Source organism: Scardinius erythrophthalmus (assembly GCF_964197995.2).
Source record: "Scardinius erythrophthalmus genome assembly, chromosome: 2".
Classification (NCBI taxonomy): Eukaryota; Metazoa; Chordata; class Actinopteri; order Cypriniformes; family Leuciscidae; genus Scardinius; species Scardinius erythrophthalmus.
In genome coordinates, this window is record NC_138222.1 from 53905156 (window position 1) to 53922226 (window position 17071).

General features: G+C 34.6%; 1 protein-coding gene across 1 annotated transcript; it reads left to right on the forward strand.

Annotated features, from left to right (window-relative positions):
* Positions 1-951: 951 nt before the first annotated feature.
* LOC308705222 (uncharacterized protein) lies at positions 952-10781 on the forward strand (the record flags this gene model as incomplete). Its single annotated transcript, XM_081390117.1, has 6 exons — positions 952-1033; positions 6619-6975; positions 7259-7393; positions 7966-8015; positions 8097-8162; positions 10770-10781. The coding sequence occupies 6 exons, from the start codon at positions 952-954 to the stop codon at positions 10779-10781; spliced, it is 702 nt and encodes a 233-aa protein (XP_081246243.1).
* Between the last annotated feature and the right edge of the window lie 6290 nt (positions 10782-17071).

The window sequence follows — 17071 nt, forward strand, 5'->3', positions numbered from 1 at the left end:
TGTATCATTCCTATTTTGCACCCGCGCAAAGCGCGTTTTTCCCTCCACAGAAGCACGTCGCTAAACTAGGGAATGAACTTGCGCTCATTGGGCGGTTCAGCGCAAAAAAGGAGGCGTGTTCCGGCGCAAACGTTCCTTCATGCTATTTTGCAGGTTTAGAAAACAATTGCGCCACTAACCAGGAACAAATAGTTTAAAGTCAGTGGCGCGTTGCGCATGTTATTCATATGCTATTTTAAGGGCGCATGCTTGGCCATAATCAAGCATGTGCACAATGCACATACACTATGATTCTCTCATCTACACAGAAGCAGCAGTTTTCATTTTTGCAAATCATACATTATTACGATAGATAGATAGATAGATAGATAGATAGATAGATAGATAGATAGATAGATAGATAGATAGATAGATAGATAGATAGACAGACAGACAGACAGACAGACAGACAGACAGACAGACAGACAGACAGACAGACAGACAGACAGACCGCTCCTGGCGCGCGCCTGGCAAATCCGCCGTTATAATAGGAATCCGCTTTGGAACAAACGCGCCTGCTCTTAAAGGGAATGTGAGATGACGCTCTGATTGGTTTATTTCACGTTACGCCTAAACCACACCTATGAATAATGAAGCTGCTTCAGACCAACCCATTTTAGATTTGCGCCGGGCGCAAGAGTCATTTATCCCGCCGGGAAAATAGCAACAGCACCAAGACCCGCCCACAAAGTTACTTGCGCTTTGCGCTTTGACACTTGCGTTTCAGATCGTTAAAATAGGGCCCTTGGTCTGTAACATTTTACAGTAATTCACAAAGCTTTTGCCATTTTCTAATACTGTGTCAATGCAGTAAACATTGTATTGTTTGTGATCTCAGACTTTGAAGTGAGTATGTTTCAGATATATTATTGATAGGTATGTTCTCAACCACACAAGCGTGACTGTGCAACGATGTGGCTCCAGTCAGAGAGCGAGCAATTAGGCGCATCATTTCCTGTAGAAACTGAGACAGGAAGAAGCCACTCAGTGCAAAGTGAGAACTGCTAAGACGATGTTCAGCTAATAGCGCTGTAATAGAGAGCTGCCTCTTTTCATGTGGCGTAGAAGAGGTCAACATGTGAAAGTCTGCAAAAGGTCTTTGTCACAAGTCTGCTATTGTGCAGAAACAAAAAACAATTTTACACTGCTGGGTGACAGTGCTTTAAAAGATTAAATATTCAGTTTCACAGCTTGTTATGTGGTGAATATTATAATCCGCTGTGTAAATACCACAAGATCAAATTTGCCTTCCTAAATCACATATTTTTCTTTATTTCAAAGTGCTTTTTCAAGAGACCATTTCAGAATTGAATTCCTAGGATGTACAATCTTATTTGTTTTAAAACTAAACACACTAAAAACATTGCTCAAGAGTAAGGATAGATCAACTGTAGCGATAGCAGAATTTCTGTTCTCAACATACATTCAGATATTGATATGATAAGCAAGATCAGTTGGTTCATTAAATGTATACTCTTTGTCACATCTTGCAAACCAACACATGCAAATCAAAAATTTTATTCAGCAAAAATGTAAGTAGACGCACATTCTCTATGTGCTTATGCTGCAACAGAGGTTTATGCTATTTATTCGTTTACATTTAATAAAAAAAAAAAAAAAAAAAACATAAAACCGTAGTCAGTAGTACACTGGGAAGGGGGTTGTGTTTCTTTAATTAAACAGAAATGTTTGTCTGTTGTGAAGGATGTTTTTGTGGTTTTGATTCAGAGAGGGGCTTCAAAACAGAAGTAAGAGGTCAGTCCTGTGGTTGGAAAATGATCAAACCACAATGTGCGCAAGCAATGCATGTACAAAGAGATGTGCCAAAGTGCAAACAAGCATCTCATGATCTCATTTTCTTCATTTTTTATCTGTCAATTCTTTTTTTCTTTTTTATTAAATGCAATATTTGTTTTCATTTTTATTTTAATAATAATTGAAAAATGATTTGAATACGCAATCTAAAATATCTGTTTTTAATAAACTTTTTCTTTTAGGAAAGACACTTTAAACAGCAACTCTGCTCTGACACATACATCTTTAAAAGTGTTAATGTATTTAAAAGTGTTGGTTACATTAATCAGATTTTTCACACATTGGCGAATGTCAATGCTGGTCCGCTGAAGTTCACATCTACACTTCTCTCTCTGTACTGAGCAGCTTCTCTCTCTCACTCCTCCACAGGAAGTGATGCGGCTAACAATCTGTCTTCTGGTTGGAGCCTCAGTCGCTGTCACACCCTATGCATTGTTTGTGCAAAAGCCGGTGGTTTGGGCTAACACTGATGTTAAAATAAACCCAAATCAGATATCAGTCTCAAGATGATCAGATAATCTGGTGAACTGATCTGATCAGTTGTTTAATGTGCAGGTAAGGTGTTCATTTGCTGTGTGTTACTGTTGAGGCTCAGTAAACATGCATGTGGCGTTGAGACGCATAGGTATGACAAACAAGATAAAAGTATCAGTTTGACATCATGACCACATAGTTTCTGAAAATAAATGATCATCACAGTAAAGGGCAAATTCCCCATGTGGTACATAACATTACTAAGATGAATCGAAAAACGGTTTACAACTGCATGCACTGGAAGATTTCATGAGCTTTGCAGCAAATAAAGTGCAAACTAACCAAATCTGCTGGCTGAAGATGCAAAATGCATATGGTTACATGGTCCACTTTAGACATTCTACTAAATATAAGAAACTTTGCAACTACATGACAAATAACTCTCATTAATTTGCAACTATATGTCAACTAACTCTCATTAGACTCAGAGTATTAGTAGACTATTAGGTTAGTGTTAGCAGATATTAAGCAGACAGATATCAAAATTAAGTGTTAGCAGAGATTAGGCAGACAGTTTAGTAATAATCTAATGACTGCTGTTGACATGTAGGTGCAAAGTTACAGTCAGGAGAATGTCTGGTGGAGAGCATAACAAAGTGTTAGTTCCCTTTCAGTCGAGAACGTCAGACGTAGTCAACGTCGACTGAATGGGACTATGTCCTCCATTCCTCCTTCAGGGAATGGTGGGTTGCATACGCAACCAGGACGTTTCAGACAGACTATTAATACTCTAATCAATGACTGTTAGTTGACGTAGTTATTTACAGTTATTGCAAAGTTTTTTACATGTCTAAAGTGGACTATCGAAAAAAGTTACTATTAACATTTGTTATGAGTGTTTATCTTGCTTTGTGGTACATTGTGACGTCTGTTGTCAAAAAGTCAGTCAAAGACATGATTAAATCACATTAGGCTCATCTTTGGTGATAAAGTTGTGCAACTAAAAATATGAATGTACAAAGAGTTAATACAATTGTTAAAGTAGCATATTTTTATACTGCCATCAATTTTAACTGCATGGGCTGAATCGTACAACTGCTATGGTGAAAACAATAAAAAATCATACTCATTCTGTCCTCATCACTTCTATAAGAGAAAACCTGGAATTGAGGACATCAAAAACTGGACAACTCTTCTTCCCAGCCAAGTCATCCATCATTCTTCTCAGACTCGTTCTACTTTAGTTGGGTCACACAGTCAAGGCCTGCAGAAAAAAAGAAAAAATCAATGAGCAGATTACTTGGCCTTGTCTTTGTTGCATAATAAAAACCAGACCTTTAACTCTTTCCAGCAACTGGTTTAGGCCTATTAGTTCATCTTACAACTATAGATTAACTGCAAGTTGTATCTAATCATATAACATCCATCAAAGTTTAAATACACACACCTTTTATTTGGTCACTTTGATAAAAAAGTAAGTAAATAATGTGAAAAGTAACCAATATAATGAGTCTCTGTCCGTGGTGCTGAAATTCAGATTATGAAGAGGTGTGTTGAAACAGTTAAACCTGTTAAAGCTTTGTATGGGATCCTGATGTCTTGCATTAGAGTAGATTAATTAATTTTGTCCTGATTTTGTGATTGATGTGAAAGCCAGTTTAAATATAAATAGCATTTTTGATAGCGTGAAATAGTATAACTACACACTAGGCCTTTTATTTAACACAGCCAGCCTAAAACCCGAGGTCAAACATCAGAGTTGCGGTTTAGTCAGTTGCTATTACAATGGAAACTTTCAGCCACTGAGGTGCGAGCACTTTCTTTCCACTCTCGATCTTACTAGGTGACTATGAGTTATTTTTGTGGCCTGGGCTCATAGTCCAAAACCACAAGTGTATAAAGTGTCATGCTACTGCTTCTACCAACATCAGACAAGAGAAGAAAAAAAATAAAATAATAGAAAATAAAAAAATATTTATATTAGTAAAACATTATTCAATTGTACAATTAGTGCAAGTCAATGAATTCAGAATCGGCTGATTTTGTGTTTTTTTTTTTTTGTTTTTTTTTTTATAAGGTGGAACTGCACTGCTTGAAACACGCCGCACAAATATAGGAAAAAATATAATGAAGAAGCAGAATTTTTAAGGGATATTTTAAACAAACAAACAAACAAATAAATAAATGTGTCACAAATAGGTTATTATGGTCTATATGTAAAAAAGTCATACATCTCAGTATTGTGTGTGGAAACACACACACACACACACACACACACACACACACACACACCTTAAATAAACAACTTGTATTTCTGCTCATTAAAATAGCATAGTGTATGTAAGCATGCATGACACACTGAAGCTAAACAACCAATCATAACTACAGTGTAGACCCAACCACATGTAACAGTTATTGCTAATGTATTGGTAAATAATAAACTGCATCAACTATTGGCACCGTTAAACTGTGAAGCTCATTCAGTGTGTGTTGGTCCGCTGAAGTTCACGTCACCAGGGCTCGTTCTACACTGAACTGCTACTTCCTGTCACTCCCTACAGGAAATGATTCTTTGTTTCAAACTCTGCCAAACACGGCCATGTGGTCTGTGGTGTGGTTGGTCTACAATCACTGTGCTTACATATTTCAAAAAAGAAAGAAAGAATTTAATTAAATAAAAATAAGATGATTAGCTACATTCAATTTCACAATGCTCTAAAAACATGTTTTCCCAGACTTTATTTATTGTGCAAAAATTTGTTATTTACTTAGCAGCCCACATATATATTACTTACATTTATTGCATTCCTCATTATGGATTTCTTAATTTGTGTTGAATAAACATTATAAAACATGAAAAAAATTCATTTTTTGCCAGTTTACTTTTTATAGGCCTACAGGCTGGCCATCTCAGACAACCCGACATTTCACACGTTCACTATAATCAATACTATGACAGAAATGTCTCCACCTAATGGCTGAGCTTTATTTTAATTGTTTTGAGAATGTTGTAAGATTTAGCAATGTAACAGAGGCATTGAAATCTGCCATTGAGCTTATATATATTTGGATTTAGACACTGACACCATACATCATTTAGCCTTCGGTTCAATTTGATGGCGCCAAATGCAAGATTTTAAATAACTAATTTTATTGCCATATTTTATTGTTATCTTTATTTTACATGTAAATAAATTTAAGGTCTAGCTGGATCTACTCAGAAGTGCTGTGATGCTGATTTTTTTTCTCTTTCTGCAAAAAGAATTCAAGATCTCTGAGAAGTGAGTTTATTATCATTTTAATTATTTCATAACATTGCAAAACGAGTTTTAGACAACCCTCAAGCCCTCTTTCAAAGTTGTAATATACAGCGCAAATTAAAGTCTGCTTTAATACAGACTGGAGCAAGTACAGAGTAAAAGCCACTCCCCCTTCAAATAAATAAAGCTCAATTCAATTCTCCTCAGTTGAGTCGATTGGACTGGAACGTAAAGATGAATTTACCTTCAACACATCCTCTGATGCTCTTTTTAATAGGTAAATATACATTTATGATGTTTGCTATAGAATTTGGAAAATGAAACAGATTATTTGCCATGAATTTAATAAATAATAATTATCAATGTGTAATATACAATACCTCACAAAAACATAAGTATATATGTTCTATAAAATCTGTTTATAACATATAATTTGCCAATACTTTTTAATTTATCTTTCATTGAATAACTGATTTTGAAAACACAGGGCAAAGCTATTTTCAAGAGTATAGTATAGAGAAACATCATATAGTGTTGAGTTTACTTCAGGGTTTAGGACTACTAGATTCAGAACAATCTTGTCATTAGTAATTTACATTCATATATTTCCTTTGCAGTTTTAAAGGGAGAGTTTGTCCAATTAAAATTACATTTCTGTCATAATTTAATCACCCTCATGTTGTTTCAAACCTGAATGACTGACGTTCTTCGTGGAACTCAAAAGAAGATATTTCGAGGAATGTCTCTGTGTATTTTGTTTATTATTAATTTGACATTTTTAAAAGCCCTAAACAATGTTTTTTTTGGACACCAACAGTCTTCATAATATCTTCTTTTGAGTTCCAGAGAAGAAAGTCACATCGTATCATTGAAAGTATACTTTGTATCATTTGTAATGACTTGTAATGTGATTTCAGACATGATGCAACGCAATGTTTTAGATGCAATTTAAATGCAAAACGCAGCTTACATTTGAATCCGAATCACCGTCTTCTACTTTTTTTCTTATGACATTATTGATTGTTTTCAGGTATCATCTTTGTAAAACGAACATCTTTAACTTCGGTGAAAACGGTGAACAGTGGATCTACTGTCTCTCTTCTGTGTTCAAACATCTTGACAGAACCCACTTACATCGCCTGGTTCAAGCAGATTAATGGATCTCTTCCACTTTGCATTGCTACTCAATATGTGAGCGAAAAACAAGCAGACTCCATATATTTTAATGGCTTTAAGAAGGATCATATGGAGATGTCAGTGAACCAAACATTTTCTTCCCTGAAGATTGTCAATGTTGACGTCTCTGACTCTGGATTGTTTTACTGTGGAAGTTTTTTGACAAATTACATGAAGTTTCACAACAAAACACAGTTAGTGGTAGTAAATGGTAATACCTGAGTCTTCATTTCATTTATTTATTCCAAAATTATTCATATTCAGTATCATTTCTATTCAGTTACTAATAATTATTGTGTATTCTTTTTTATCTTCAAAGAGACTAATCCGTTTAAAGAGGATACTGCAAATGTGTTTTGTGGTATGTGTCTTACAGTTAAAAGAGAAACTGAATTTGGCACTCATTCATTGCAATTTTCTTTATTTCTAGCTTATATAATCTTGTTCTCTCTGTCTTTCCTTCTCTCTCTCTCCTTTTTAATGATTTTTAACAGGGGCGGTGGAAGAAACTTCAAGATCCTGCCACGTCTATTACACACTCACACTGATCTTGAGCGGCTTGGTTTTGCTTCCCACTGTTTTTGCGATTGTAGTCTTAATCAGGATGAAAAAAAGAAACAAACAGAAAGGCATGTCATTTTTTTTTTTTTAAATAGACACTAAAATACACAAATAACAATTAGATTTAAGGGAACCCCAGGTGAGTAGGGTAAAACAAAATACCTAATAGATATCACCATACTTCCTCAGTTGATTGATTACATTAAGAATTGCAACAACAACAACAACAAAAAAATGTGAAATACAAGTTTTCTGAAATTATGTTTAAATATGCAAATAAGGTGTTATCTAATGAAATATGCACTGATTTGCATACCTTTATAGAAAAAAAAATCTGAACATTGGATAAAGCCAGGTTCAATATTCTTGTTTCATTTGTTGATAGATTGGAGTCAAAGTTATTTACAATTTTTATTAATTGAAATCTACAGGCGCAAATAAACATTTTAAGTATTTTGGATGCTTTTTTTCTACCAGTTCGAAAAAAAAACACTTTATGAAAAGCCAAAAAGCACAAAATCTCAAAGTTGACAGATTTTTTGTTGTTGTTGTTGTTGTTGTTTTTTGTTGTTGTTTTTTTACAGTGTTTTTGCCAGTAAAAGTGCTTTAAGATGGTTAATGGTTTTCTTGTTTTACTTAGATGCACAGTCTCAGGGTCACAATGAAGAGATGAACAATCAGTTGCAAAAGGTATTTCAAACTCAAATTATTATTATTGAAAAAAATATTATGTTTGCATTTTTCTATTGTTTTTGTTTGTTTGTTCCCCAGGATCAATATCCAGACTTGAACTATACACCTGTAAGTTTTGCCAAGAAGAACAACAACAGGAGACCAGTAAGATATACGAGAGATGTGGAGACACATGTTGTTTATTTTGCTGCCACAAGATGACCCACGAATACATGATGTTGTGAATGTGTGCTCCACTGTTTTCTGCAAATATGCCAAATTTATTTATTTATTTTCCTAAAATAATCAACATGCACATGTGTGTTTTGTCAACCCTGTTACAAACTTAAAATTGTATTTTTTGAAGTGACACTTAAAATAAATATGGCATATTATGAAAGATACATCATCCCTGTTTACATTTGGAGTGTTTATAAATGAAAATAATAAGGAGTTGTTGTTGTTTTACATGGATGAATACGCTCAAATGCAATCTTAATTTTTAGGGAGAAATCATGTCAAAAAGTAATATGTTTATAATCATATCCTAAATACTTGAGGGGGATATTGTTGTATTTTACTTAACATATTAAAAGAGGTTATTTATATTTGGCTTTTATTTCTATTTATTATATATAGAGTTTTCTAAGAGTAAAGGGGTTGACGATAGAATACCTGTTCAGGAGACATGTTTGTTTTTAGACTGTTCGTAAGTGGATTTGGCATAGAAAATTCTGAAAATTAATGATGACACTGAAGACATGCATGTAAAATAGTTATTTTATTAAAATTATGAAAGAATTAACAACTAAACTCATTTGCATCCACATGAAATTATGGACTATCTGATGCATCCTCTCAAATACAGTCTTAAATCAAATCATCTCACAGAAATGTCTGATGAAAAACAGAGAGCAGCCTCACCATTAACGAACTGAGCTGCAAATAAAATACAAATGCATATTAAATCACCTTTGAAGAAGTTTCAAATTCTAACGAAATGATATGGGGTCAATACACATATTCTATAACCTATATGAATTTGGTATATCAGTTTAATGGGCTTACAAATGTATTTATGGAAAAAACATGCTATTTATAATATAAATAACATTATTAATTATGTATTGAATAAATAAATCTGGTTTTGGACACACAATAAATATTGGGATATGGCAGGGAAAGGGTTAATAGTAACAGGGTTGATGGTAACATGGTTGACAAAATAGTTTTTGCCAGCTATTACTAGCCATGTGGTTCACACCATGACACCACATGGTGTGCATTCTAGAGAGGCTAAAATGCTTGTTTATATGTACATTTTAATGTGTTAAAAAATAATTTTTTAATAGTTTGAGGAGAAAGAGGGTAAACAAAACCCAGACCTTATTTTTAGCGCCTGGATTTGTTCTAAAAGAGAAATAAACACGTCAACAGAAGTCTGGAACATTCAAATGTATAGATGTGCAAATATGTTTAAATAGAAAAAAATTAACTACTTTTAGATCACTAACAATTGAAACACTGACCCTACTAACATCCAAACATTAGTACTTTAATAAGCTAAAATACCTCAGAAATGTTGGAAATAAAAATATAAAACAGTATTTTGTCAAAATAATAAAAAATAATATGCAATGATTAACTTGATAAAGAAAGTTTAAAGGGTTTACTTACAACCTTTAAAAGAAAGATGGCAGAATTAATATTAAAATCCACTAACAATGATTACAGTTCACAAAAAAAGTAGAGTCAGGAAATTCAGCTCAGATTATATCATATATAATTCAAATATTGTACTTAAGAGAACTGAAGGGTCCTGTTATGTGGTGGACAGTGTCCATTTGATGGCAAGTCTTCAGATTGCTTCCTCTTTTACGCACAGCAGTTCAAAGAACAAAGACTGACACTCTGATGTTTCACTGCAGGCTATTTTAAGAGACTGGGCAGAACCAATTTCCTTTAATAGAGTCTCTTTACATACTTGTACCTGTATGGCGATGACATTGATAAATGACGCAATAAACACAGTCCTAAATAATGTTACATAAGCTGCCAACTAAACCCATTTAGAGTGTTCTACTATTTCTAAATGCCCAATAATCTCAAAATAGACAAGTATCGGCTAATTAAAAGGCCAAGCTGACAAACTGGTTTATCGTGTGCAAGCTACAGTTCTGATATGCTGATCTGCATGTACAAAGATACACTAATTCTCCTCTAATTCTATAGTCCAGCATTTCTCTAAATGCTATGGGACTCTTTGCTCAATGGCTCTCAGTTTTGCAGTTAGATTGTTTTGAACCCCAGCTCCCAGAACAGTAGCTGCATCTGAATTCACATGCTTTCAGGTGTATGTACATGTTCAGGTGTATGTACATGAAGAACAAACTTCTCAATTATTGATGTAGTACGTTATTAAGCATATCTCTAAATTAAGTTCCCTTTTGCCAGTTACATTATGTATATCTGAAGGCTTGGCTCAAGCTCTAAGGTGTAAAGTGAACTTAAGGACTCTAGGCTGAACAGTTATGAGGAATGGTTGCTAGGGTGGGCAAGACCCTCCTGTATAGCTGAGCCTGATAAGCATTGTTGCCATATTTGTTTACCCTAATTATTCATCTTTACCTATGGGGTTACATCTATGACCACGATTCAAATAACCCTTAAATTGAATAAGCTGTAACAAAAATGTACAATGGAAGGGTTATTTTTGGCTCTGACGATGGAGGCAAGTATTTTTTTCTGAGAATGGTGTATGTGTGGTTTCAGAGAGAGGTGTGAAGACACATCAGTGGGGTCAGTCATGCATTTGGAAAATTATTAAACTGTGATGTGTGCAAATCATGCTTGCAAAAGTATGCACTGATGCAAACAGATGCACTTATGTAATTGTATAAAGCCTGTATATATTGGGTGGAAGTGATTTCATCAAGTACAAGTTCCTGGATCAGCATCTTTGTTGATCCTCGAACATTCCAATCAACCAATCAGATATTAGGGACAAGTTTAGGCTTACAACCAGGGTTAGGTGTTTCTACATCAGTGCTATTCACCTATCATTTCCATATAATTTTTTATGGGTTACTTATGGGTAAGGGTAGGACCAAATTTTCAGACAGGAATGTTGTTCCAGGATCATTAAAATATGTTGAACCAGGAACATGTCTTACTTGGCAAAGTCACAGTGACCGTATATATTGTGTGTGTGTATATACTTACACTTACCACAAGTGGATTGGGTAAACATGTACTGTACATAATGTATTTTGGATTTTTTTTTTTTTTTATACTGCAGGTAAAAAAAAAAAAAAAAAATCCAAATCTAAATTTTTCTACAAATCTTAATGCAGTTTTACTATGTCAGTGCTAAAGTTAAATGTTGTCCGCTGATGTTCACCTCAGCGGCTCTGCAGTCTGTACTAACCAGCTTCTTCCTGTCAGTCACTCAGGGAATACAGGAAACTATATAGCCAATAAACAGGCAATATATTTGACTGAATGATTAATACTTAATGTTCTATGCCAGGCTGATGACTCAGATGCTTTGAATTATACAGCTGTGAGCTTTCAACAAAATCCCTCCAGCTCTAGAAGACCCAGGGAAAGTGACTCACAAGATAATTCAATATATACACATTTAAGATAACAATGAGTAAGTTTTACTTTCTCACAGTATTCAGACGTTTCTATTTAGAAACTATAAAAGTTGTCATTTTCCAATGTTAGATACCAAGACCAAAACCTGAAATGATGATGTTTAATTAAACTATCAACTAAGTTATCCATAATCATTGTCCTGTCCATTTATGAATTTATCGTTTGAATGTGCATCAAATAATGTACATTATAAATTACTAAAGATATGAGTGAGTGAGTCTGGTTGACTTTCTGTTGAATTATTTCGGTCACACTTTACATTAGCTGTCTTTACTATGTACTAACATCAATAAATCAGTACAATGCACTTATATTGAATTCATATTGTATGGAAAAACACTTTTGCTGCTATTGAGGTGGATACGGGACAGGTGTGGTGGTATCGGTAGGTTTAAGGGTGATTTAAGGTTTAGGAAAGGGTCAACAGTGTAATTATACATGTAATTACAGAAATTTGTCACAGATGTGATTCCATGCAGGTATTTTATATAAATACAATGTAAAAACATGTATGTACACAATAAGTGCATTGTATCAAATTATTCATTTTATGTCAGTACATAGTAGTTAAAAACACTTAATATAAAGTGGGACCTTTATTATATAAGTGACCTTTATTTCTCCACTGAATTAGAGCACATCACAGCTACAACATGTGCTGAAATTGTGTTAAATCCCTGTCCGTGGTTCTGAAATAAAATGATTTAGTCATACTGCTTTTGTAAATAAGGTAGCATGATATCATTAGATACTGAATCTATCAAGAAATTGATGACATCATTGTTCACAAAGATGTGACAAAGCCCATTAATAAACTAGAGCATGTAGATTTTCTTTGTGCAATATAATTTTAAATTCAGTAACAGATTGTACTGATATTTCATCTTGACCTTTGACACGTCCATGTAGATCATGAGTCAAAATAAGTTATTTTTATTTTACACACTGTAGATATCTGAAGTATAGTAATTGTGTGTTTTATAATGGTCTTTTATCGTGTGTTTTATAATGGTCTTTTATCATAAAAAATAGATACTATAATTACTATATTGTAACATTCTTTTTACCTGCAAACAAACAACGATGAGGGCAGAGGTTATTGTCTATGTGCAGGTGATGATTAATATGCAGTTAACTCATGCAGTCAGGGCCGTGCAGAGACCTCTGGAGGGGCAGGTGCTCAAAGTATAAAAGGGGGCACATGGAATCAAGGCTTTAAATAGGGCTGTGATCAAAATACAGTAACAGGGTTTTTACAGCCTTAAAATGAGGCGGAGGTGGTAAAAATCCTAATAATGTATTTTAATAATAAGATAATTAAACTAGTATTTTTTTGTAGATCATCATATAGCCTAATGTGTTTCCCACATTATTTTTGTTGGTGGAGCTTGGTATCTCTAGGGGGGTCCGGGGGCATGCCCCCCCGTAAGAAAATTTTGTACATTTTAAAGATAAATTCATTAATTTGGTGCACTTTGAGTCACCCGAATCCACTGTTAAAAATAAATAATACACCCGCAAAACCGCCCATATTCTTTGATTTAGATATCTGCATCTGATCATCACATTACAATTATTCAAATTCTCAGTGTTAAGCATGATAATATGGTAACATATCACACTGAAGTAGGCTGATTTAAAATGATCATTTATTTAAAATAAAAGTTCTTCTTTTGGCAAAATTACATTTCCTTAATAGCCTAAACAGTGGCTTTTCTCCCTTCAAACTTAAATTGTCAATGTTTCATTACATCACTTTGAAAACACAAATTTTTTGTACCTTTTAAAAAGGGCATTTTTCCACTAATTTTATTAAATGTATGCTCCATCTTTCATTTCAAATTCTCAAATTTGATCAATATATTCAATTAAAATAATAAGACACGGCTGTTACCAATCAAATTAAATAATTAACATTGAAAAATTATAACTGTATTAATTTGGATTATTTTAAATATTTTTGAATATACAAATAAGGAATGTTGAAAAGAATGATACTTTATAAAACTAAACCGCCAGTAGGAGGCAGCAGACGACCGTCTTAATGAGCGAGTCATTGAGTCATTCATTCAAACGATTCATTCAAACGGCTGATTTATTCAGAATGAGGCAGTTTATGAATGGGTAATTGAATCTTTGACTCAACCGATTCGTTCAAAATGCTGAATCATTCAGTAATGCAACAAGTGTTGCTGTGAGATGCGTCTAGTCATTGCGTCTAAAATGTAAGTGACTTAATTTTAACTATTTGTTTATTGACCTGCTATGAAATCAGTCTCGGTTTCAATCTTGATGGCATTCAGGAAAACAGTTACTTCTATAGCCTAACGTTACACACAGCAATATAAACAACATCTCTGCATGCTCTCTTCACGTCGTCCTTGTAAAATAATAATAAGTAAACGAACATCAAAATCACTTCGCTGAGAATGAAACGCCACTTACCAGCAGCCGCAGATTTGAAGACATCCTCTGGTAGTGCGCATAGCCGCGCGAAATAAAAAAAAAATGTGCGTGCAGCGGAGGAATGAGGTGAAAGGTCATCATGTGGGTCATTTTATTTACGGCTAAATTATTATTAATTAATTCAATAAATATATTTGTTTGACAGGGAAGCTGTGCGCAAACAGGAATATATATTATTTTTCAAAAATAGAAAAAAAGCACCCCAGAAAAAAGGGCACTTTCTCTCCAGGAATAAAAAGGGCAGGTGCTCAAGCCCCCTTTGATGTCTATGTGTGCACGTGCCTGCATGCAGTAAATATTAAGACAATATATGTCTTTGTTCTGAATAAGAATCTTTCATACTACAACTATTAAAATTGTGATAACTTTGCTGTAATTTAGTACTAGACTACAATATGTGTCCCATTTGCCTCAATTAATAATATGCCCTTTTAAAAACGTTTTTATGTTGCAGCAATTCTCAGATGGTACATGATGGTACAGTACTTGTTACAAGCATTCAAACACTTCTAAGCCTTTGAAAGGGAATTTATGTTATGCAATAATACAGTAAGACAGATATGGTATGATTGACAAGACGTGCACACAAGCTCCTTCTGGTGGAGAAATGTATTAAAAGCAACCCTGAAGACAAGGCTGTAAGGCTTGCTGTGCATTCAGCAGCAGAATGACCAGGCCGATGGATTCTAACTCTTAATGTTGTTTGTACCTTATATCCTAAAAGAAGAAATTCTCCCTTCCCCTTTCACATTGAGGAACCTCAGTATGGGCTGTTATGAAAGGATGAAATAAACATACTTTTAGACTTTCTGAGGTAAACTTCATTTAAAAAAACTACAACAAATACAATACTACTAGTTCACTCTAACAAATGGCTTTAGGATTATATAAAATGTTTGTTTGCTTTTGCTTTGGATCACAGGAATAAATTATTTCCCAATCGTGTAAACTACTAATAATTTAACTGCTTACAAAAGGCGGATGAATTACTGCATAACATGAGCAGAGGTTAGGTCAATAAATGGATGAATGAATAAATTGATATGGTTTATTTATAAGGATGTTCATGTGACCTGTATATTTTTAGTACTTTTCCAACCGCAGGACTGGCGGCCCTCCTCTTACCTTACCGCCCACACTCCTTCACAGCCCACAAACACCTTTCTGAGGAGATCTTTTTTTTTTCCATTAAATGCATTGTTTGTTTGTTTTTCTGACCTTAACTAAAGAGGAAGTTCAACAACTGCCATAATGACGTTTTTTTGATCATGTTAACATTGCTTTTTTTTGTATTTATTTAGTTTATTTTGCTTTAGTACAAATAGAAAAGTGAGTGATAATTAATAATATTAATACTTAACTGAAAGGCGGAATAATAATGCCAAATAATGAATAATGTTGCATGTATTCTGTCTCCAAATGTTCCATTTTATGTGAGTATTTGCTTTCTAATGAAAGGTACACTATGTAACTTTTGGCCCTATAGCGATTAAAAAAAAAAAAAACTGCATGTCACAAACAAAGTCGAAGATCCAATTGCAAGCAAGCAGTTTATTGACAAATGGGTTTGAACTGATGGAAACACTCAAAACACCACGATTAGCAGGCGGGCGACCTGGAAGCAGTTATACAGGAGAGGATGAGTGATATGAATAGTCCTTGAGCGGATGTCAAATGGTAACTTGAAGAAGAGAACTCCACACGATCTCCCGAAGTCTGGAAACACAGACGAGATCGATCCTATTCCATTATTCCTAGCCGCGGAAATAATTCCATCAGGAAACTCAGACACCGGAGTTGGGTAAGAGAGCATACACAAGAGTGACAAGAGTAACGAACCGACCACATGCAACAATCACTCTCGCTAGATATAGGCAGCTAACAAACAGAATTCACTAGCTGCAGCTGCGGGCTGATTAAGTGATCAGCTGGTTTCTAAGCAACAAACAAGCAACACACCCACAGATGCCACACCCACAACATATCAACAGATACACAAAACCAGACACTGTGACACTGAATGCATTTTGCAGAAGAACATTGTTTTGGTTGTGCTTCAGCTCTGTGTGACTGTGTGGATGAATATATGGATATTCTGTTTAGATGGAAAGGATCTCAAGCTGACTAGCAGAATCAACTTTTCTCTATTTACGGATATGACGAGACACACGTGGGTGAGTGACATATGTATGCAATTCTGCACTTATAATAGACTTACCATATTGAATCGGGGTAAGGCAAAACACGTATTGGTGATGTATTGATTTATTATTTAAATGCTGTTGATTTTGAACAAATAAAAAAAAAATTACATAGTGGCCACATGGCCCAAATACTTTTTTTTAAGTTTGATTAAATATAATTATGAACATTATATTTTGATGCATAAAACATAGGCAGGCACAGACAAAACATTTCAGGGGTTGAAAGGTCAAAGTATTGCACTGGTTCTGGTCTTAGCCTAGTTCTGGTCATGCATTTCTGTTGTTGCACAATAGTGGTGCAGGATCCTTCAGCTGTGGTCAAAGTGTGAAAGCAGGAAGTAAGAAAACACAAACTTCAAATGTTGTCACACTGTTGGAAAAAAAGTTTCCACATGAAACCTTGCAGAAATTCAGTATTTGTCAATGCTACAGATTCTGTCACGGGGCGAGTGAGCGAGAGACGAGGATTCAAGTGCAGAGGAGATTTAATTAACAAACACAGACAAAAATACAGAAAACTCAGAACTCAGATAATCAACAGACAGGAACATCAAAGACAGGGAACTCGGACAACGAACCAGCACAAGACTACAAACACAAGGAGGCTAAATAGGGGAACAAACAAAGGAGGGTAACGAGACAGACAGGTGGGACAAATTAACCAATAATCACATAACAAGATGGGAGGGGCTAGACAATAGACAGGAGAGCACATGGCACAAAACAACAAACACCCATGTGCAG